This window comes from Taurulus bubalis (genome assembly GCF_910589615.1).
Source record: "Taurulus bubalis genome assembly, chromosome: 5".
Classification (NCBI taxonomy): Eukaryota; Metazoa; Chordata; class Actinopteri; order Perciformes; family Cottidae; genus Taurulus; species Taurulus bubalis.
The window spans coordinates 17,140,844-17,165,935 of NC_136593.1; the positions used below are offsets into that span (position 1 = coordinate 17,140,844).

The 25,092-nt window shown below is 39.9% G+C and overlaps 1 protein-coding gene across 1 annotated transcript in view; it reads left to right on the forward strand.

Annotated features, from left to right (window-relative positions):
* The window catches only part of slc2a9l2 (solute carrier family 2 member 9, like 2), a gene marked incomplete at both ends in the record, with an annotated part of 85,823 nt that overhangs the window by 17,277 nt on the left and 43,454 nt on the right, over nucleotides 1-25,092 (forward strand). Inside the window, 3 exons of the mRNA XM_079218757.1 lie at nucleotides 10,601-10,733; nucleotides 22,403-22,590; nucleotides 23,483-23,593. Of these exons, the coding sequence (XP_079074883.1) occupies nucleotides 10,601-10,733; nucleotides 22,403-22,590; nucleotides 23,483-23,593 (432 nt within the window). The remainder of the gene's footprint in view (nucleotides 1-10,600; nucleotides 10,734-22,402; nucleotides 22,591-23,482; nucleotides 23,594-25,092) is intronic.

Genomic DNA, 25,092 nt, shown 5'->3' on the forward strand with positions numbered 1-25,092 from the left:
CACGAAGCACTTTGCCAAAACAAATCCCGGACATCGATCAGATCCCACACGACCACAACTCGATAGACCGCTTGACCTCGAAAAAAGGATCAATGCTCACCCTAATGGGAATAGTTCTTAAATAAGCGAAGCCAGTCACACTGACTGAAGCAATAACACGGCACTGCCGCTGAATACAAATGTTCTACATTCACATTCAATAATTCAACCTCTGTGGCGTCATCTTGTGTGCCTTGTGATTCACCTGTCTGCAGGTTGTTGTTAGAGCAACACCTGAGGGTGTTCCTGGGTTATTTAAGACCGGATGCAGCTGGCAGCTTTCTCTTCTCATGTGGCTGCTGCAGCTCCAGCTCCCCCTTTTGATTTGGTTACGTTGGTTTAGTTCTCATATGCACCTTTACATCGCCCCACACTTTCCCAACACACACACGACTGTCTACCGATTCCCGCACTCACTGTATATATTTAATTTGGCTTGACTTTGTCACTCTTTTGTTGAACCAGGTCATAATACACTTGTCACATAACAATCATGGTTTCAACTTGGGTGGGCTTGGAGCTCTTCCCCGGGCCGGTCCCTGCCAGCTGATGGAGTTTCTGGTGAACCTGCACGATTATGTTTGAGTTTGCCGGAATCCGACCCGGTGGCACCGATGACAAGCTTTTAGTAACTGTAAACAGACACAGTGTATCACCTGAAGTCATTCTCAAAGTTTACCAGACCTACATCAGATCAATCTTTGAATATGCAGCAGCAGCCATGACCTCAGCCATACAATACAGACTTTAGCCTGCTATAACTGGTGCAACGGTGCTCAAAACAATGACCAGTATGTGAGTGATTTATATATATATATATATATATATATATATATATATATATATATATATATATATATATATATATATATATATATATATATATATATATATATATATATATATATGTATATATATATATATATATATATATATATATATATATATATATATATATATATATATATATATGTGTGTGTGTGTGTGTGTGTGTGTGTGTGTGTGTGTGTGTGTGTATGTATGTATGTATGTGTGTATTTGTACTTATTTATTCCCCATTTATTCTTTTTCTATGATCAGCACCCAATACATCCCCAGATGTTCGGACACAGACATCATCCTCACAAAGAAAAGCATACAGAGAGCCATTCACAACCCAGTAATGAAGCAGCCAGTCCATGAAGCACCGGCACATCCCTCTGTACAATCCTCAAAATAAACAAAACACCACAAACTGTCAAAATCCCCCCACCAACAGTAACTGGTGGTGGGGGGTTTACATGTAACTTCATCGATTTACATTTCATATGCCCCATACAGCTAATGTATCATCCTTCTTATTCATCATTGTCTTTCTCTCTCCTCCCTCAATTGATATACGAACAAATTACAGAAATAAATGTGTATTTTCACTTTCAAGAAAAGTTAAGGAAGACATCCATACTGTTTGAAACCCAAAGTATGTCCTGAGCTGTGAATCCCCTCATTTATATGTATTTTAAAAGGATTTGACCAGGTTTTTCTCTCCTCTCTTCCTCCTGTCCTTTTGCGCTGACATTTACACATGGGCATAATGGCCGAGTTTCCTGCAAAGCAGGTACTCATTTTTAATTTATAAGTATTGGTTTGTCCCGTCCATCATTTCAACCTGCAGACCACCTTCATAAATATCAAATGGAGTCTTCATGCAGCCACGGTTATGAGTTCATGCATCACAGACAACTTTGATATTTTATGATAATGCCACCTTTGCTATTTGTTGGTTGAGACTCATTCCTCTCAGTGGAGGCATCTGTCAATGGGAGCTGGTCTCAGATGTCCCTCTTTGGTCCAAAATGGTAATAAGCTTTGACAAATGATAATAACTCTAACCTTCATGCTTAGCCACTGACCTATTCCCAGTAGGGAAACATGTTTATGACATTACAGCAGGAACAGACCTTTGTCATGGGACTCCCCCGAGACCTGAACTCAAATGCATCTTCCACCAGTAAGATTAGACTCAGAGGCCATTATGTGCCTTTATCTATGTATCCTCCATCAGACTTGTCTTTGGCTCCAGAGGGTTGTGTAAGTGGGCAAAACAAATCAATGGATGGTTATATGTTTGGATGGTCCCTGTAATTCAATTCATTTAAGATTGTTGTGACTTATCAGACAGGTATCAGAGTAGTAAGGTATTCTAAATGACTTTGATATTGCAGGATTGATTACTTCAAATGTCTCTATGGTAAATGTGAAGTTAGAGTAGTTGTCTTTCACAAAAAGACGTGAAACAGGCTGCTGTCCAGTGGGTTTTAGAGGTTTCTATTTCTGAAAGCTGCTGCCTGCTGTGGCTGAAAACGACACTGGAAGACTGAACATAAACAGAAAGTTGCACTAAAGGAGCTTCAAGTTCAAGTGATAGTTCTCAGTACGTTCATTGCTCTTTCACATCATCTCACTGTTTTCACATTGTCATTTTATACATTGTTTCTATAAAAAATATCAATTACAGATTTTAGTACACCATGTTAACCATAATCTAATGTTTATGCTCGTGGTAGTAGTACGCTCGTGGTTACAGACCAAAATGCATGCATATAGTACACTTGCTTCAGAGATTGTTGCATTACTAATCACTCTCGACCGGACTTCTACTTATAGGTTTTAAGGTTTAGATACATTGTACTGGCTTTCTATTTTAAGTCAAACTAAACGTCTCATATCATCTTTAATAAGTGCCCATTTTCTATCTAAACCATTATCTCTATGAAGCCTTTACAGAACTGAAGCTGCACGTTTAATCATTATCAGTTCTATAACGATCTTCAGTTAAGGCAGTTAACAGATATACAATAATTAAATAAATAATTAAACCTGTAATTTGCTTAATTCTAATTAAATCCCATTATTCTCTTAAAATAAAAATGTGGCCCAAATTCTTAACATTAGCATTTTTACAGTCTGTAATAATAATCTTACCTCCAGCCGTTATTAAAGGGAGCATGAAGGCAACACTAATCCATTGATTGCACTTTTTGGGGGATTATGCTTGCTATTTCACATGAAAAACTAATCATTAGGTTATTCATTTTAGTATTGACTTCTGGACAATAAAACAAAGGAGGAAGGGATATTGGTTTTTCACTCTTGACACTATTTTGTCATATAAAAGCCAAATAAAATGTATATATTTCTGGTTCATATCCATAACACCCCTTTACTTCTCTGCCTTGTAGGTTTATCGAGACAGATTCTTGTCAATTCTTGTTAATTTATTTCCCCATAACATTATAAAAAAGCTCTTTTAATTTCTTTAAACCAATAGTCAGATATTTTAAGTGGAATCGACGATATCATGAAAGACAATCTGGTGAACACATGTATTTTAAGTTTTGCCCGACAAAGATAGAGAAAGTTCCCCAACTATTAGGATCTTCTTAACTCAAAGAAAATCATATTAGCATATAACCAAACCACAGAACAACATGTAATGCCCTTTTTAAATAATAATAATTTACAGGCTTTAAAAAAAAAAACATTAAATAAACATTCACACGGAGACCAACTTGCTCTCTTCCTGTTTTCAACATATTAACAACAAACGCCATTGAAAATAAAAAGTTGCTTGCATTTGTTTGAGCATTCCTTGTTTCATTACCAGGTAATCTATGAAGTCAGATGTGTGCTGTGAACACCAAGAGCTTCAGCTCGCCATCTTTCACGAGACCGCTCGGCCAAAGTTTAACGCCCCTCTTGTCAGGTGTGAATCCTCGTGGAATACCAGTTCCCCAAACAACAATGAGCAACACTTTAATATTTTAAGAATAGGACAGCAGGGTCCAATTTCCTCTTTTGACAGAGCATCAGGAAAATAGGTTTAAAATGGAGGTGGCATTCATTACAGCTAAAGGCAGAGGGATGAGAGGCTTTTCTTCTGATCCCGGCAGATTTCCACCGATATATTCCAAAGGCTGAGATTCTGGTGACGTGAGGTTTTTACCAACGAGATCTGTGTTGTGTTCATACCTTCTACCAACATACAATAACTGCAGAGACATGTTTATCTCAGGTAATGGACCGACTAATGAGACTTGAAACAACCTTTCAAGGGAGAAGCAGAATATTTGTGCACCAAATCATTTGGCATGCGCTATGCATTGCTGGATGGATACAAAAAAAAAGTTGTTATTACCAACCACTTAATTTCACTTCCAGGATAAGATAACTTTTTTTCCCCCACCTTGTAATGCACCTTTTAATCCATCATGCATTAGTCTCAAACCACGTCACTGTGAGTGACAGCCAATTAAATCTCACTACCCTTTCTGAAAATGAAAAGATTTGTGATGCGCTGTTGCTGCCTGCACCAAACCTAGTAAATGTGCACACTGAGCAGTCTCATTTCTCACTTGGAGAATGGTCTGGTGAGGTACAGTAATTAAGACTGACCCACCACAGATAATGTTAACTTGTATAATTGGATACATCACAGATGTGGGCCACCTGACATTTCCATTAGCTCTATCTGAGAAGTTATCTGTTCACGATAACCTCCTCTCTTTGTGGTGGTTTTCCTGCAGCATCACCCCGAGCTTCATGAAGGGCACATTCTTCGCTGTCTCTCAACTCAAAACAAAAAGTTAAAACATGTTTCATCCTCTGCTTTTGTTCAATCACACAATGGCAATGCACAGCCTGCAGCCTCATGCATTCTCAGAGGAGATAATTGAAAGGGAAAATGGAATGCAGCATGAACCATTTGTCTGCTGCTTTACTGTAAACAAGTCTTACTTCAGGTCACAGCAGGGCTTTCTGAGCTGCTTTATCACTATGGAGGTTGAGATCAGGGCCCAGGAGGGAAAGCAGCTATTGGTAGACACCATAAGGCCTGCGTTTAGTTTCTAAATTGTGTGTGTGTGTAGCAGATAAGTCAAACCTGATTATTAGGCAATGTACGTCAATGTTCGATTGTGAACACCCTCCTGTCAATGTTCTTCATATACTTTAAATCTACCTATTGTAAACCCTCCTTGATTAAGCACACTCAACTGTATTTTATTTTGTTGTGACTTGCCTGTTAATAGAAATACTCAGTCTGTGAGTGCATTCAATATGAGCAAGCTCTATGATATCCATTCCATTATCTGAACCGCTTATCCTATTAGTGGGGGCTGGAGCCTGAACATTCACACCTCCAGTCAATTTAAAGTCTCCAATTAACCTAAGCTGCATGTCTGTGGACTGTGGAGAGAACCCACGCTGCCACGGGGAGAACGTGCAAACTCCACTCAGCAGGAGTGCCCAAACCGGGAATCGAACCCTGGCTCCTCTTGCTGTGAGGTGACCTATATTAGATTAGATTAGATTCAATTATTGTCATAGTACATACTTTTACATACATACATGAAATGTATTCTCTGCATTTGACCCATCCTTAGTATTAAGGAGCAGTGGGCAGCCCTGATCGGTACCCGGGGAGCAATTTAGGGTTGGGTGTCTTGCTCAGGGACATGTGACCCATGGGGAGGATGGGGATCAAGCCGGCGACCCTGTGGTTGCAGGACGACCACTCATCCCCATGAGCTACAGCCGCTATACCACCGTGCAGCCCGCTGTATGATATCCTACCACTAAATTATATAGAGGTAAAAAAAAAAGAGATTTCTTCTTGAACAGTGGACAGAAATCAATGCTTGTATAACATTAACTCAGATTTGTTCTGTCATAACAGCCTCTGAGAAGTCTAATTTAGGCGCCTACGCTCATCTCCTGCTGGGATAAGACCTATAGCTCAGTGCAGCATGCAAGCGTTAACATAGCTCACCCTCGACTTAGTGCACAGTGCAACGTGAAGAGAATGAAGAGATGGACTGTTTGTGGAAGCCTGTGTCATCAGTCACAGGCAAAAATACCTACTTCATAAATGTTTTAAGTATTACTAGAAATATCTTTGAAGGGCCTTAATGAGCAAGATAGTGCAACATAAATTCCTTTTCTTGAAAGTATCTATAAGCTTCTTTTTAAATTAGAGATCAGTAATAGACATGGAGGTAGAGGTCCACATGAAAATAGTCTCTCCGGTTCATGTAAAGCATTTTCTTAGAACCTAATTATGGTCCCTAATTGTACTTACTGTATGTACAGTATATGTACATACACCACAAATTTGTTCAGTGCACTGCGCCACTGGTTCTCCTGCTCTCAATAGGAAATTAATAGAAAGGTTGTGATGTGTTGTCAGATATGGTGGGAATGCGGCGTCATATCAAGCGTGGGAGTGTTGCCTAAATGGCCCATTTGTGGGACATCAAGTTTTGAACATTTTAATCGTGTAACTGTCGCCAAATATGTGTCTTCCGCAATATCTAATGTATACTTACGGCACAATCGTGCATTTGTTAAGAACCTTAAGCACCGATGCCAGAAGACTTACTTTTGGAGTTAATTTGCAACCCTGATGTTATATCTGGAGATCTAAATCCTGTTGGTGGTTGTCGGATGTGTAACATATAACACATTTTGAGTTTTGGGGTTGTAATGAATAGTGGTCAATTGAATTGTTTGATTAACTATTATGTTGTGAGATTATAATGTTGCTATTTTATCATTGCTGTAAAATCTCCATTATTTGAATGAATTCAGATCACTTCTAATCTTTATCGTTACCATTATTTATTCACTACAATTTCCCTATTATTGTGGTTGATCTCATTATGATACCGATAGCTAAACGTTTTTGCTAATACGTTTGCCATATCAATTCTATAGAATAACAATATTAATGTGATTTTTACATCTTTTTCTGTTGCCCTCAGGTGGCCAACTGCCAGTTCTATTAATTCAGATTTCTTTGAGGTCTTTACATTTTAATCAGTTGGACTGTATATGTACATAAAGTATGTAAAGGTATAAAGTCTGCAACACTTGTCCACTGAGGGGTGATGACACTTTAAGTCAAGTGTGTGCTACTGTGCAGTATAATGTACCATATATATATATATATATATATATATATATATATATATATATATATATATATATATAGCACACACTTGACTCATTAAAGTGTCATCACTTCTCGGTGGACAAGTGTTGCAGACTTTATACCTCGCGAGTGAGCAGATAATTCACAGCTCAGGCTGACAACACGGGTCGTTAAAAAGTTAATTATACTTTAAAAAAAGTTTTACAGTCTGATTAAAATGTTCCTAGCCATGTATTAAAGGTTATAGGCAACCAAATCCCCCAAAGAGTTCTTCTGAGTTGAGAGCTGACATTTTCTCTCCAAATGGCATCTCCCTTCCACAGTCTCTGCATAATTGTCTCCCTCCCGTTTGCACGGGCGCGATCACGGAGAGTGCTGAATAGTGGGTGTCCTGTCATCCTTCTTCAGGGCAATGCTTTGTATGAGCTGCATCAATACAGTCTCTGTGTTTTTGCAACGCATGAGTAAGAGATCCTTCACGGTATGTGGCGGTGGTGACCTTCATCGACACAGACTGGTCTTCACACTCTCCTAGGAGCTTTCTGACACTGTCAGATTTTTGACAGACAGAATTGCATTCCCGGAATACTTTGTATCAAGTCGGACATGCTGTTACAAACTAGAAAACCTTTTCAGTGAGAATCAGGCAACCAGTATTTTCCAGGAATGATGATTGTAAAATCTAGCGTTATCTTCCCTTGGCTGAAGGAAAAATACCATTTTTACAGCTTTTATAAATTTAGCAGGCTTTGACAAATATTTGGCCTCTGAGGCATTTTGTGAACAAATCACCTTGCAGTGGAAGTGAGACAACCTCGATGACTAACAGCTTCCCCACTAATGCACTTGTTTGTCTCTGCATCACTCTGTTACTCTGCAGCCATGTTGTCTGTCACTTCATAACATAGGCCTAGTTGTGATAACGAAGCTAAAACACAGCTTCTTGCATTCCTACTGTAAGTTTTACTGTATTGACCTTTTAATCCGTTGATCATGTTGTACTTCACCTGTCATGGCAGTGACTGGGAAAACAGCTAACTAAATTGTTTGAGTTCATCGTCTATGAAGGCAGGAGCGCCCTTGACCAAAGTAATTTCCAAGACAATAGGAAGGTGCCACTTAAAGAGCCCTGTGTTGTAAACATACTAGAAATCAATCTGTAATGAGTTACCTCACAATAATTAGGATTTTGTATTTTTGTAGTTTTCGGGAAAAAACTGAAACCACAACACTTTTTAACACTAATTAGTAATAGTGTTACTTAGAGCGATAGCCTCAAACAAAAACAAATTCACCATCTGCCACACAGCACAACATACTGTTATGGTGTATTTATCAGAATCAGAATCAGAAACCGTTTATTGCCAGGAATGTTTGCACAGACGAGGAATTTAGTTGGGCGGAAGGTGCATACATTAGACATTAGACGAGACAAACAACAATCAACGACAGCAACAGTGCAAAAAGTCTAAATAAGATGAGGATAAAGTGCTCAGACAACAGATAACATTAATGTAAGTGTATGTTAAAGTGACGTGTGTGTTTAAGTTAAAGTTAAGTGTATGTATTAAGTGTATTAAAGTTAAGTGTATGTGGCATGTTAAAGTGACGTGTGCGTTTAAATTGAAGTTAAAGTTAAGTGTATGTGGCATGAGTGTTTAAATATGAATTGTGCAGTGGAGTGACCGGTAGGAGGAGAGAAAGGAATAAAAATAAATGGTCCGTGAATAGTCCTGTGATAGTCAGTCAGTGGGGAACCCGGGCTCTATTGATGAGCCCGACTGCCGACGGGAAGAAACTGTTTGTGTGGCGTGAGGTCTTAGTCCTGATGGACCTCAACCTCCTGCCAGAGGGAAGGGACACGAACAGGTTGTATCCAGGGTGAGAGGGGTCAGCTGCGAGATGGTGTGTTGCGGAGCTCTATGGGGAGAGAGTTCCAAAGTGTGGGGGCTGTCACACTGAAGGCTCTGTCCCCAAAAGTTTTCATTTTTGTGTGAGGGATGGAGAGCTGACCCGTGCCTGAGGATCGAAGGTTCCGGGACTGTGTGTAAGGGTGGAGGAGGTTAGATAGATACTGAGGAGCCAGGGCATTGAGGGATTTGTAGGTGAGGAGGAGGATCTTGTAGGTGATGCGGGACTTGACCGGAAGCCAGTGGAGGTGGATGAGGGTGGGGGTGATGTGCTGCCAGGGCCTGGTGCGGGTGAGAACCCTGGCAGCCGAGTTTTGCACATACTGGAGCCTGTCCAGGGCTTTGCTGGGAACCCCGGACAGAACTCCATTGCAGTAGTCCAAACGGGAGGTGACGAAAGCGTGGATAAGGGTTTCTGCCACAGAGTCAGAGAGTGATTGCCGGAGACGTGAGATGTTTTTGAGGTGGAAGAAGGCGGATTTGGTGATGGACCTGATATGAGATTGGAATGATAGTGTTGGGTCCAGGATGACACCCAGGTTGCGGACTTCCAAGGATGGGGAGAAGGAACAGCCGTCAACGTCCAGGTGGAAATCTCCAACCTTCCGGAGCAGGGCCTTGGGAGCTACAACCATGAGCTCAGTTTTGTTGCTGTTGAGTTTTAGGAAGTTTGATGACATCCAGATTTTTATTGCATGTAGGCAGTTTACAAGTGACTGTGGGGGTAGCTGGGTGGATGGTTTGGTGCTGAGATATAGTTGTGTATCGTCAGCATAAGAATGAAAGCTGAGACCATGGTGGCGGATGATCTGACCAAGGGGAAGCATGTAGATGGTGAAGAGGAGGGGTCCCAGCACAGAGCCTTGAGGTACGCCATGGTTGACTAGGGCCGGGGTGGAACTGGAGTCTCTGATGGTGACAAACTGTTTTCTGTTTGTTTGCCTTCTTTGTGATGGAGCTGATGTTCAGCTCCCACTTGAGGTCCTGGGAAATGATGGAGCCCAGGAAGCGGAAGGACTCCACAGTGTCGACGGGGGAGTCACACAGGATGAGAGGGGCGGGTGGGGCTGCATTCTTTCTGAAGTCCACAACCATCTCCACTGTCTTCAGGGCGTTGAGCTCCAGGTTGTTCTGGCTGCACCAGGTCGCCAGGAGGTCAGTCTCCCACCTGTAGGCAGACTCGTCCCCACCAGCGATGAGTCCGATGAGGGTGGTGTCATCCGCGAACTTCAGGAGCTTTGACGGACTGGTGACTGGAGGTGCAGCTGTTGGTGTACAGGGAGAAGAGCAGCGGGGAAAGAACGCAGCCTTGGGGGGAACCGGTGCTGATGGTTCGAGAGCCTGAGACGTGTTTCACGTCATTTAATGCTACCTTTGACTCATGGATATGTTTACATTTTTCTTAAGTAAACATATGCATTAATAAATGCATCACTTGAAGACCATACGTTGTATACTTAGCTTACGTTATCTTAAGCTTATGCCCTATTTTCTACAAGCACTGTAACGTATTGCTATATTGCATTTAAATGATAATCAGCATTGTTTGCAGGAATTCTAAATCAGAGTATGCTGTGCATCCTCTTATTCCGTGGAGCATCAGTTTTATCTCACGTCTTTGTATATCATAAACCATGACTGCTACTTAAAAGTAATTCTTTTGTGGATGTTTTGACTGCAGGAAACCAGATGGTGCTACCTGTTTTCCTTCCTGGCGTTGCCGGCAATGCTGCAGCTGTGTGTGCTGCCCTTCCTCCCCGAGAGTCCTCGCTACCTGCTGATAGAGAGGAGGGATGAGGCCAGAGCAGAAAGAGGTATTGTATGCGCTCCAAAAATCACCTGTTCTCCCTCAAGAACATGGTTAAAATGCATCCAGGCGACCACGAGAAGCTTTCTTGACTCAAATACATTTGCGTTTCGAAAGCAACTTTCTATTCTGTACACCAATCATGTCCACGCCCTTCTGGAGCTTGAAAAAAAGTATCAAGGTACAAACACTAGGGCTGGACCGGAATATACGACTATTCAGATATTTGTTCATTGTGTAGGTATTTGCTTTTCAGTTTAGGGATTGGGATTACAAACATTGTGGCAACCCGGGGGACTTGAAGGCAAGATTCAGAGATAAAACGGGAGACTCAGAGACAGTAGTACTGTAACAAAAGTGTCCTTTAATAAATAGGTTAGGGTAAAGGGGGGGTGGGGTCAAACTCAACAAAAGATTCCTCCCGGTCGGGGGTCTTTGACCTTTGGTCTCACGTCGGTTCTGTGCTGTACGTCTGTGCTCTGTCTGCTCCGCCTTTCCACCTGGTTTGACCACAACATGCATAAAACACACCAAACCTTTAGGAAAATGTTTTTTTATACAATAACGATACAAACAACAATACCATAGTATCCTTAAAAATAAGTACATTTTAGATAAACTGAAAGACGCGTGTTGTACCTTCTATTTAGAACAAAATAATGTCCTTCTTCCAGAGTAATGTCATGGAGACGAGCCAAGTCAGAGCCCTCCTTGCTGTTGCTTATGTTGGAGCGCAACCCATGCGGGGCTCGTGCTGAAAGGGCTGAGCAGAAGCCTCTGGAGGCTGCATTACAGTCTGGCTCACAGCCAGGCACGGCCGTAGAGACGGTGTGAAATATGCGGAGGCAGCAGCCTCAAAACGCTGTCGTTTAGGGGGGAGGGCCCACAAACGTGACCTAGTGCTACGTCTACACTCTCACACACACAGAGGGATGAGGAGAGGACACTATATGGGAGTGTGTGCATCATAGGCATGGTGTTGAAAAATAGAAAAAAATGTATGAGGGAAGCCAGAGTGTGTGACAGAGTAATTGTGCTGCATGACATCAGCCCATGCTGCCTTCTTTGTAGTTAAATTGCTCCTATGATCAAACCCCGGGATAGCCTCATACATTAACATCGTAATCTGCAGGGTATTGATGTTGTTTACCAATACCACAGACTCATTGATAGCTTTCTCATTGCTTAGACTTGTGGTTTTTGCAGTATATCTCACAATTGATTTGGCTCAGTTTCCCCCAATATAATTTAAATGGGAGAAACCATTTCAGGATAGGTTTAGACAATGTTTCAAGTCTATTTTTAAAAAAAGAACACTGTCATTCTTCCTGTTCATTGGATATTGCTTTAATGGAGACCTTAGACATTGTGAATATATCTAGGGCTGCAACCAACGATTATTTTCACTGTTGATTAATCTGTCGTTTATTGTCGAGATTAATCTATTAGTTGTCTGGCTTGTATGAAATGTCAAAAAATAGTTGATCAGTGTTTTCCAAAGCCGATGACGCACTGATGTCTTTAAATATAGTTATATTCTTGTTGAAGAGGAGTAAAGAAACCAGAAAATATTCACATTTAAGAAGCTGGAATCAGATAATTTAGACTTTTGTTTTCTTACAAAAATACTCAAAGTAGTTGTCAATTAATTTACAAATTGACAACTTATCAATTAATTGACTCATCATTCCAGCTCTAAATATCTTCACCTCGCAAAGTATGCAACGTTTTGTTCCTCACACATATTTCCCTCAAAACGATCCAATGTCGACGTTGCATGTGTGAAAGGATTTTGGTGTGTGCTCTCAACTCTCAACTCATCTATATGCATCCTCTTGCCTAGCTCCTCTTGCTTAGCTCAAACTGCACGAGTTAACGAAGCATGTAGAATAAAGTGACATCAGATATGACTTTGATAGTTTTTTCTTGGTTTGAACTCTTTGATGTCTATACTTTACGAAAGGGCGCTCTCTGAAGGATTGGTTGCTCTGTTGTTTGTAATGCAAAACGAACTTGCTTGATTCTCAGCCTGAAACAAACCCATTGTGTAAAACAAACACAGTGTAATAAGTGTAAAACACAAAATCACAGATTAAGATCACAGCCCCCTAATACATTTACAATATTTAAAATGTAAGACAAAAGGAAAATAAAATGCAATTGTTTTTTCTTTTGATTACTGTCAAAATGTATTCAGTGGCAGTAGTTCTAAATTACAGCTTAATGTTAAATGCTTTGCAGCATTGCAGTATACCTGTGGCCTTCTCTATTTTAGATGATGAAAAGCAGCATTTTTAAATAAGGACTGAGTGGAGCTAAAAACGATAGGAACATATTCAGTTGTTAAATAAGGCCAGGAGACAACAAAATAACTTTATTGAAGAACAATCAATGAAAGCCATAACCAATATGGAACCAAGCAACACATCCATATTTCTTCTGCTCATGACTCACAGAGAGCTAATGGACACACTGTACCTGCACTTCTGAAAAAAGCAATAATCACTTCAGTTCAAGAAGAGAGAACAACAATTATAGTCTCGTAGCATTTACCTCAAGTATGATGACAAAAACATATTGTGACTCTACTGAAAACTGAGGCAGTTTGCTTAAATACAACGAAGAAGCGCTGATGATGCAGTTCATAGTATCACCCACCTAACCCACAATAAGACACATACACATTTACTTTTTATTGATTTTAGTTCAGCTTTTAACACATATTTAATACAGGATCAAATTAAACTTTATTTTATTATCAAATGGTATTTCTCTTTCCTAACTAACAGAGCCCAACATGTAAAGATAAATAATGCAATATCTGACCCTAAATCTGTTAGCAAGGGCCCAAGGGTGTGTTAGCGCTGCAGTTCCCTTCACATTATATACAAATAGGTGTGTGAGCAAAACTCCCCAAAATTACATTGTGAAATTCGCAGATGACAATGAACGATCCAGACACATCCCTATACCACTTTGAAAGCAAACACTCTGTGGACAACATGCTATGCTGTACAAGCCAAAGCCAATTGGTGACCATAGTCTAGTTGAAAAGCTTTGTTCTGGGCTACAACAGAGGATGTCTTTTTTGAGAAGGCTGATGTTAACAGTAAACTCATTCTGTTTCATCAAATTATTTGTACGTTGATATGGCATACAAGTATGATATGGTAAAAAGAAATTCCATTTCACTGGGGACTAATACTGTGATTTGATTATGTATTATCTGTGTTGATCACACCTGGTTTTATTATTCTTAACTATTGTCGACGTGTATATTTAAGCATGTTTATGCACGAGTTTGTGTATGATCTATGTTGTATCCGTGCATGTGGATTGTGATGCTTCCAAGTGTATTGTGTGATGCACAACCAGTTTCCCAGGGGCACAAGAAAGTATATCTTATCTTATCACACCCAAACAGGCAGAGGTGTCAAAAGTATTCGCATTCATTACTCAAGCAGAAGCATAGATACTAGGGTATCAACTCAAGCTTTTTACTTAAGTAAAAGTGTAAAAGTACTGGTTTAAAAGTATAAAAGTAAAAGTAATGTAAGGGGATTTTTTTTCTCTTTCCATTAAGGACAAACTCTTAAGCCACGTCTCAGGGGCCTATAGTGCACTACCCCACCTCCCCCCAAAACAATCATTTTTATAAAGGCCATAATGACTATAATGTTTTAAAATGTTATGTTGAAAAATGTGAGATGGACTAGGCTACCCGTTTCAGCTGCATATATGCCCATTGAAAATTTTCATATATGCCCATTTAAAGTACCATATGTGTACTGAGCATTAACATGCGTTTCATGGAGCGGAAGACATGATAACTAGTTGCCTATAAGTATTATAATAGTGCAAAATAGGCGGCGGCGACGACTCCGACACGAACACTTAAAGCTGTGGTTCTCAAACTTTTTCTGTAAATAACATAATTGTGTGACTCATCTGTGCTTTTATAAATAACATAATAAAGACAATTGCAATCACTTTCAAGTAAATCAGATTGCCCCATCAGACAATGTTTTGTGTAAGTTCTATCTGTGCAAAAAATAACTAATATTTAGTTACTACTAAATAGTTCATTGTGGAAAACAATAAGCTTTTAATTTTTTTTGCCAAACAAAACAGAATGAGTGCAGATATGTGAGCCATCACGTTCTATCAGTATTAGATCAGATTTGGATCAGATTTGATACGGCCTCTCTCAATTCATGCTCACTATTGAGCTTAGATCTGTTTTTTTATTTTGAGAAACGCAACAGCAGGAAAAGACTAGCTCATGGAGCTCACGGCGTCGCGTCAAATCGCGCATGCGCAAGTGTAACCTGTTAACGGCACACCGTAACCATTTACCCGAAAGTACAGGCATTTGTCCATGTATTTATTAATGACTTTGTTTTATATCCGTGTACTTTGTACTTTTGTAATATGTGAAGCCAGCAGCTCATTGTTGGTAGAAGACACGAGCACCGTGGCTCGTTTCACCTGGAGCAGGAGAGCCGCTCCGGGTTCAGAGAGCCGCTACGGTGCGAGGAGAACTCCGGTTGCTCCTCAGATGAGAGCTGCTGTTGCATCTTCACCATGGGAGCATTTAAAACGCAGATATAGCGGTCTACTTTTCACGCAACATATTTTTCGCAGCGCTCTGTCCGCTGGTGTGTGTGCTCAGTGCTCACCTGTGTGCGCGCGCACGTATCTGTGCGCAACGGGGCGGAGAGGTTTTGTGTGTGTTTTTGAACGATGACGGAGTGAAAACAAACCAAAATTAAATAGTAACGAGGCTATTTTTAAAATGTAGGGAGTAGAAAGTACAGATATTTGGGTGAAAATGTAAGGAGTTGAAGTTAAAAGTCGTCTGAAAAATAAATACTCCAGTAAAGTATAGATACCCAAAATTTCTGCTAAGTAAAGTAACAAAGTATTTGTACTTCGTTACTTGACACCTCTGCAAACAGGTGTTGGCCTCATAAATGCACAAATGCAAGTGAGGCATCGCCTGCCGCATGATATCCGTGCTGAATGCGAGGTGAGATCAACCACACACGTCTTTGATATTAGTTGACGACTAATCATGCGACTTCGCCGGTCAAAGTTCACCCAAATTGATCCTCACAAATGTGAAACGTTGTATTTCACATTTGCCTGCATATCATGGAAGGGGACAAGATGTGACCTCGTTCTGTGTCTGTGACCTCTGCTCAGGTTGGATGGAGCCATGATGAGATTTATGCAAGGTCACCAGATCCCATGTACCAATAATAGTGATAAAAGCCTAGTTTGTCTAGCCCTGAGCTAAGCATAAGTAGTACATGCCCCCACAGCCTTGAGAGGAGGTCTAATCAGTCTAATAGTTGATTATTAGCTGTATGGGTCTACCAGGGACGTGAACTTCCAAATGAAAAATCTAATGTTTGATGTTTTGAATAAAGACAAACTTTGTCGTAAAAAACTGAAGCTGGACGGCAGATTTGGGAACCAATATGTTGACAGAAAAAATGTAAACCATCAGGACAGCAAAACTCCTTCCAAGTTTAGCAAATTTGCTGTTATGTCCACATTGCATTCTCTTTTGAGCCCCTTCTTTTGGCAAGTGGCACTACCAAAAGTATGCCAAAATGATCTTTTAGCAGTTCCCGTATGCAATGTTCCTGCGGATCTACAGAAAGCTATCACCAGATACTGGAAAAAAAATGGATGAACCTGATCATTCTCAGGCAAGTTCTGAAGTTATGCTATAATAATCAAGCAGAATTATGGATGTTTATTTGACGGCCATTGGAGTAAATGGTACTCGCCCGAGTGTAAGTCACACTAAATGATCTCATGTGATTACCATAACGTATATATGATATCACAATCTTTGCCAAACCAAATTATTTTAGTTGCTAAAGTGTAACTATAACTTAATAGTTAAGTGAGCAAACATTGAAGGACCAATCTGCAGTACATGTTTTATGACTTTCAGATTCAGTTATTACGCTCTCCTCAAAAGACAAGGAAGTCTTGAAACCTATAAAATAATAATTTAAACAAGCCAATGTCCTTTAAGGATTTAAGCACATACTCTCAAGACTAACATTTCTAGATATCTGAGACTTAATGAGGTCTTGTTGAATGTTAAAAGGACACGAGAAGGCACCACATGGGGGAGAGGAATATCTCAAAATGAAAGTGTTAACGATGCATGTAGCAACATGTGACTTCAGATATGTTTTATCCCTGGGGGGCTTGAACTCTTAGATGTCTTGTCCATTCATCATAGAGAGGCTCTCTCTGAAGGTTTGGTTGCTTGTGTTCTTTGTAATGTGGAACATCCAATGTAATATTTCATAACATACATACAATCCACGATGAAATGTTGAAATACATTTGAACAATGAGTTTTATTCTGCAGTATTGATCGTTGTAAAACTTATATTGGATGTTTTTTTTTTCCTCACTATGTATGGATATACTGTAACTTCTTGGCAATACAAATGCATCCAAAATACTCTCTACATATATAAAATAGATTAATTAAGAAACAAACTGGGAAACATTTTATGTTTAATTTCATGACATTTAATAGAAGTTCATCAAATTGCTACCACTGCACACATAGCATGTGTGATGTCTTGGTGGCATCTGTGGGCTGGTCCCATACTGGCTCACCTCCATCACCAACTGGCCCTCCCACTGACATCACCGGCTCCAACTATATTCCATGCTTCACAGAATACATTACATTTACTCTAATACCTAAAGCCAATACTTGCTGACACTCGACGACTGATATTTATACTACTCCTCACGATCTGTATTCACACTCATGAGGTCTTTTGGGTTGCAGGGAGCACTCCTGAAGACCTTCTTTGACTCTGTGGTGGCATCAGCCATCTTTTATGGTGTGGTCTTCTGGAGCATCAGCATCACAGCAGCTGACAGAAGGAGACTGGACAAGCTGGTAAAGAAGGCCAGCAGTGTGCTGGGGTGTCCTCTGAATACGGTGGAGGTAGTGGAGACAGGAGGATGATGACGAAGCTCTCGTCCATGATGAACCACGCCTCCCACCCCATGCAAGACACTCTGGCAGTGCTGCACAGCTCCTTCAGTCACCGGCTGATTCATCCCCGGTGTCTGAGGGAGAGTCCTTTCTTCCCGTTGCGGTCAGGCTGCACAACCAGCTGAGCTCCCAGTAGACCACTTTGAACACTTTGACACTTGAAGACTTTGAACTGAACTTGGACACTTTATCATTCACCTGGTGCAATATCCATTACGTGCAATACGTTTACTACTTTAAGTACGTTTAAATACTTTTTTTATATACTTTTTCTATTCAGTCTGTATATTTAATATTCTTCTTCACTGTTTCTATTAATGTTTATTTATATTACTTGATTTTCTATTTTTATTATTCTTTTATTCACTTGTGAGCAATGCTGCAGTAATCCTGTAATTTCCCCATTGCGGGACTAATAAAGGATTATCTTATCTTATTTTATGCACCTTGGAGTGTTACAATAGCAGTATAATTTTATTCCATGTGTCCATCCAGGAAAATTGGTGGATCCAAATGTTATTAAAAAAAACAACATATGATTTAAATTCTTTGTAAACACCCCAAATAATCTTAAGCGTATGGGTATTTTTCCAAGTAGGCGATGTATTGACTGGGCAACGCGCCGTGTAATGAGTGGGCCGGTCTGACAGTAACTCCCGGGCCACTTTTTCACCCGACTCTGCCACTGTCTGTAGAGCTGTCGGATTCACCTGAAGATATTAACATGCTAACATTATCTGCCCCGAAATATAATAAGACATCAAGAATAACACATGATGATGACACCACATGGTCTTACCATTAAGAGCATTTTGATTCAGGTATGAATCAGATGTAAAATATCATCCACAAATGCTAGTTTGAATCACAGACCTATGAGCTTAATTTACAATACGGCTAGGAGACATGATTTATCAATTTTGGAAAGTTATCACACACGTATAAAACATTTTTTCTTGTAATGGCGTCTCTTTAAAAACTAACTAACTTTGAGCAGTGAAGGTAATCTTGAAACTTTGTTGTTAAAGTATTTGGAATTCAAGGACGGTGCTTGTACTTCTTGTAATGGAGCACTTTTATTTTTAGCTCACTCTCGTTTTGCCATCTGTCTTTGTTTATAGCTGCTCTCACCAAATAAATAATTCCAACCTTGAGTCTGCTCAACAAATTGGCATCAGGAAATGAGCTTTTGTCTCTTTCCGTCTCCTCTCTTGTCGCGTCCTATAGTGGCCCTGACTTCCACTTATAGGTTGAAGGTGAGGTAGTTTTGTAGACTAAAGGCGGCTTAATTTCAGGAGCCTTGACTTTACTGTATTGAATATTTCTGAAGAATACACGAGAATATGGCATGAGGTTTCACCTTCACAACACACCAATTCAATCATAACTCTTCATGCATTGCAGTATGTGCTTGTTTCTTGACCTTTTCCCTGATCTCTAGTTGTTGTCATAGTGGCTGAAGGTCGGATGCCAAGGTCACTGGTCTCTGACCTGCATTAAGTCTTGGGATATAATCTAGCTGTTTAATTTATTGTTTTCCTTTGGCAGTTTTCAAACATATACGACTCCCCGTGACATTTATTTTGCTTGTCACTCTCATCAAATGACCTTGCGAATGCTATGTGTTATCCTTCTTAAACATTTATAGAAACACTTCTTGATTGTGCAGACATTAATGGACCAGCCAGCTAAGTTAAAGGATACGTTTGGTGAGGTGTCACTTTGTTTATGTTGTTGGAACTACAAACACTCCACATGTGTGTTGGCCTGCCATCAAGTGCTAATGATAAGTAGTGTGCAAAGCGGTACATTTTCAAATCTCAGTGTCAGTGTATATAATCTATTAAAAACACACAGATAAGCAACACCTGAACACCGGTTGGAATATTCCTTCATTGCCATGAACATGGACACTGTAGTTTATTTTGAGTCAATCCCAAAAAAACTGTCCAGGTGCTCTCAACAACTCTTAACAAATGTGTATTTTCCCCGCAGCTGAAAATGGTCCCCACAAAATACACATGTACACCGACAGTACTAGCTAATGGACTTGGGACTTGCGCATTATTGTTTTGGTCTTCTAATAAGACTTGTTGACGACAATAAAAATATGGAAAATGCCGCACTTACTCTTAAAATTTAAGCCAAAATGCGTCCACGTTAACCTTCTTGTCAGCCACTTTAAGGCTCTCTTTAAATATTTAGCACCTGTTTCAATGAAGGTGTGTCTATTGCCGCAGTAATAATGTAGTGTATATTCTCGAGCAGCCTGTCAATCAGGCTGCTGTGCGTGCTGGGAGCGCTCAGACCACAACGGTGTCATGTGACAGAGCCCCGCTGTCCTCCTGTAGGGAAAATAAAAAAAGGTTACCACACATCAATAGCAGACTCATGTACATACTAATATTGATGATAATTAAGTCAGATCTCATGGCAGGCAACTTATTCATTGTAACTGAGGTTCATTTTCGGATGATGAGTCTTTTCTCTTTTCTTTTCTGTCCTTACTTTCCACTTGTATGGTGTTTACGTCACTGTAGATTATTTTTTAAATAATTATTAATTTCTTTATGTCTTACAAATGCACCATGCCAGCCTGGACACCTTGGACCAGCTTTAGTCTGTCAGACCTAACTGCCTCCTGAGTGGTCACTGTTCACACTCCCACGTCCAAATGACCTACTTCTAGTCCCTGTTGGGACGTAGAGATGTGCTATTCTGGATCATGTCTTTACCCTGTTCCCACCTTGAATTCTCACAACCCCAGAGATAGGCTAAAAGATTGTGAAGAGAGATGTTTCTTTTCAGCCCCCTATTCCCTCCTGTCCATTACATCCTAGTTGCACACGCTCAAACAACCTTCAACTGGCCGAGCTGCAAACGATGCAGACACAGATATAAAATGTGTATGTGTTTCTGTTGTTTTCTTCCTTTTGAATGAAAGAAAAACATGTATATTATAGCATATGCTCAACATGACGTAAGTGCATTAAGTTGTTGCACAACAAGTAGGGCAGAGGGTTTTAATGAAAGTCATTGTTTTCATCATGAAGTTTGCCAGAATATGATATTTAGGATATTCGAGTCTATGACAAATGGAGAGAATTTAGTCTGTTTCTGTTTGAGAACAATACGACATATTCGAGCATTTACTACTTTAAATCAGTGTGATTGAGAGGCCGAGTTTCATCTGCATTGCAGTGAAATGTAATATTATGTATCCCGGAGGAATCATTGAAATTGAGAACATGTTGAGCTCAGAACGTCACTAATCTGTTTGGATACACTTCGAGGTATCCTGTGAAGTTTTCTCGTTAACTATTAGTCATATTTACAGGAATTGTTCTCATCAACTTGACAAATGTGTTTAATGCAATTCCATTAAACAGTTGCAAAGCCAAATATATAATAAAAATCACAACATATATACACAACTGGGACTCACTCAAAACATTAGTGCCACAATAACGCACTAAAAGTGAGTTTTAAAAACAGCAAATATGTTCGCCACTCATCAGCTTGAAGCATGCAGATAAATAAAGTAAACATTTCCAATCGAAACCTCGGCAGATTTTTGTTTTTCCATAAAAATGATCTACCTCGAAGTTAATGTCTGAGTACTTTTAGTATGGACAGAATCACATACCACCTGGGGGGCGCTGCAATATTAATTTAATACTCATAATTACACTGACCTGGGAGGTGATTCACATTGAGACTGCATCACCCAATACTTACTTTATGGAGGCCAAAAAAGCCAAAGAAACAGGCTTCATTCACGGTTAGAATACAGATTACACATCAAAGACAGATTTCTACACATAGACCCTTAACCAATAGAAAACCAGGCTATTTTTAGACCTCTGCTCGAAAATAGCATACCCAAACTAAAAAGGGTGTATCTCTGCAACCACTAAGATTATTTGAATAATTTTGGTGTTATAATAAAAGGCTACATGTGTGAGATTTATGTTACTGGTTAAGAGTAAATGAAGATGACACACAGCAAAAATGAAAATGTTTCAGGTCCGCCTAGAAAAAAAGCACTTTCAGGATAATTATTTCTTTGAAATGATGCAGCAGTAAGGTCTAACTCTAACCCAAATCATAGCACAATATGTGAACATTCTCTCTGCAAAGGTTGACTTTGATAAAGTGAAGCAGAACACAGTTAAAGAGGGTTTAAAACAGAGAAAATTCAGGCAACGTCTCCAAAATTTGCATTGGGGCACATTTGCACACATTTGCGCATGTCTGTGACATTGGAATTTTCTCATGTACCAAACCATATATTTCACTTGTATATTAACTATGGTGTTCAATACATCCAAGTACAACAGTTTGGGGCTTTTTTTCTCATAAAACAAGCAATGATTTACAATTTTACATAACAATCTCTTAAAAGGTAAAACTCCAGACAACTGATATCAGCTTCGTCTGAGTGAGTGTTTCGATGTCTACAAATTGATCCTCTCTTGAGACTATACATCCTAATCTTCTTTGATCCCATCCCAGCATGATGGTTTTTATTTGTGGATTTGTTTAACTGTGTGTGTGTGTGTGTGTGTGTGTGTGTGTGTGTGTGTGTGTGTGTGTGTGTGTGTGTGTGTGTGTGTGTGTGTGTGTGTCAGCCTTCCAGAGGTTACTGGGGAAGAAAGATGTGTCCCAGGAGCTGGAGGAGGTCCATGCGGAGGCTCGGGCTCAGGACAACCTGCACACCGTCTCTGTGTTCCAGCTGCTGAGGAACCCAGTTGTTCGCTGGCAGCTCATCACCATCGTCATCAGCATGGCCTGCTATCAGCTCTGTGGCCTCAATGCTGTAAGATGCAGCGCTGATTTCCATTTCCTTAGATTGTCAGTGGAATCCTAGTGAGTCATTCTCAGGATTTCTTTTTTAAATTGAAGACCATTTACGCGATAAGCATGCTGCATATCAGCATCAGCCCTTTTTCAAGATGCTCTGTTACACCTCATCACATCTGAAAATTGTCAATCAGTTTTCGACTCCAGTGGAAAGATTCGTGCCACGGCAGGAAAGTGAAATGTGTTTACCTCCTACTTCAGTGACTCAGACGAGAGAAATATCTGTTTGGATTTCTTTTTACCAGACCGTGCAGAACACACCCAGTCTGACCCTCGCTCCCTGATTTCAGCAAGTGCTATTTCGAAACAGTACAACATACTTGAAGTGACAATTTGTTTGGCCATTTGAGGGAAGCAAAACAAGTTAAAAGCATTACACTGGCAAATTGTTTCCTTAAACAGCTGTTGTAAACAGTTTTCTATGAACACCTTCAGCAGACATGAAGCAACATTAGTATGTATTTGTAACTCCAGTGTTCACTTTTAAAAAGTCCCATCAGTGTCAGTGGATCAGGTGTAGCAGCTCAATGCAGAACCCCCTGAGTCTCTACATGCACAGGTGTGACCCCATATGTGTTGGTTTAGTTTTTTTGTTTGCAACGGTTATATTTAAAAACCACATTCTGCATATTCACATTTTTTTATTTTATGTTTTTTTGTTATGAAAGGTAAAAAGCGTAAATATATTCAACATAAATTAGAAGACTCCAGTAAATATTATGGTGTGAGACAGCTAAGAAATAGTCCTGCAAACAGTGTGACAGCATCAATCAGTGCTTCAGCCCATCAAAGTCCATAATGTCTAACAACAGCCTATATATATATTATATGTGTATTACTTTTCATAGATCTGGTACTACACCAGTGGGATTCTTCGGGAGGCAGGTTTTGCAGAGAACATTCTCCCCTATATTACCCTTAGCACCGGGGCCATAGAGACTTTGGCTGCCATCATCTCGGTGAGTATTGTTACTTTAAATCAAACATGTCGGATTTTGGGCATCAGGCTCTATATCACAAGGTATATTTTGTTCGACTTATCTTGGTAAGTTATCTGTTTCACAATGCAGGAATGTAAATCTGTACCACTCGTAGTTCACTTCTGTAAGATTCGTTTTAATCTGCTCTTTAGATCGAGTCATCCTCAACTGCCATTGCTCGACAACATGATATAAGTGATATATATTGCTGATCATAATAAGTCGCTCTTTAAATTTGATAATCTACGACTAATGTGTGTATTCCAGTCAAACCAGGCCCGGCGCCAGGCACTGATTTGCGGTGTGACCTTACGTTGCTTTGGGGGGGGCACTTTTTTTTTTACAGCCTATGGTAGCATAGTAGTTCAACTTTTCACCTATAATCGAACTCCGGCACAAAAAGGTGACAGACGGTATTATTTAGAATCTCACAAGCTAATAAATAGGCCAGCTGAGCAGGTAGCCTACCCAATAAAATTAGACATGAACCGTAGGCCTATGGCAATCAATCAACACAGCAATCAAGCAACACATAAGTCCAACAATATATTGTATTGAAAGATCAGTAGATAGCAGATTCAGCCACAACAAGACATTTAAAAAAATAGGCCTAAAAAGGTCTAAAATGATTAGGCTAACACATCCAGCAACAACATTAACAACAACAATAACGATAACAACACACTCAACAACAATACACTGTCCGGTGTTTGTCCGAAACAGAGCAGAGCGCAGCAATGACGAAAAGGGCCTACCAACAGCTAGCCTACAACAGAAATTAAGAAGACATTGCTTTGCATTTCATTTGTGGAGCATCGACTGTCTGCGATCAAAATGATTTTGCTCCTTTTTTCAGGAGAAATGTAAAAATCTGGCAAGTATTTGTCATTATTATATGTTATAAAGGCTTAAAATACTGTGTAAAAGGTTAAGAAATATATTTGAATTTGTATCCTATTTCTCTACTAAACAATTGAAAATTAACATGACCAAAGCTTTTGAGATTACAGAAATGAAATGCAACCTATTTTACATCTTCTCAAACTGTTTTGTTTGCATAGAGCATTCAATGTCCATGTTATAGGCTTTTATATGTGTCCATGTCCAGGCGTTTCAGAGATTTGTTCATCTCCCTGAAGCAGTTCCGGTCCAGCTGAAGACAGAACCCATTATTGCCCTCCTCAAACATCCAGGCAGGCTTTTAGAGGCAGCTAGTACAGTGTTTCCTCCCCAAAATGACTTTCTGCCTGTCCTTTTCCCACTGTCCTTTTTTGTGTTTGTGTGGACAGAAAAGTGGCCTTTAGTGAGGATTTTAGGTGGGCTAGCAAGTGGCAGAACTCTCAGAAACTATACTAATACTATTATTTACAACCACAACATATTATTTCCAAAGAAAACACCACTCAAAAGGCAGTGAAAAGCCAGTCAAACTCTCTTCCCTGCTCTCTGCTGCTGCTCTGCCCTGCTCTCTTCCACCC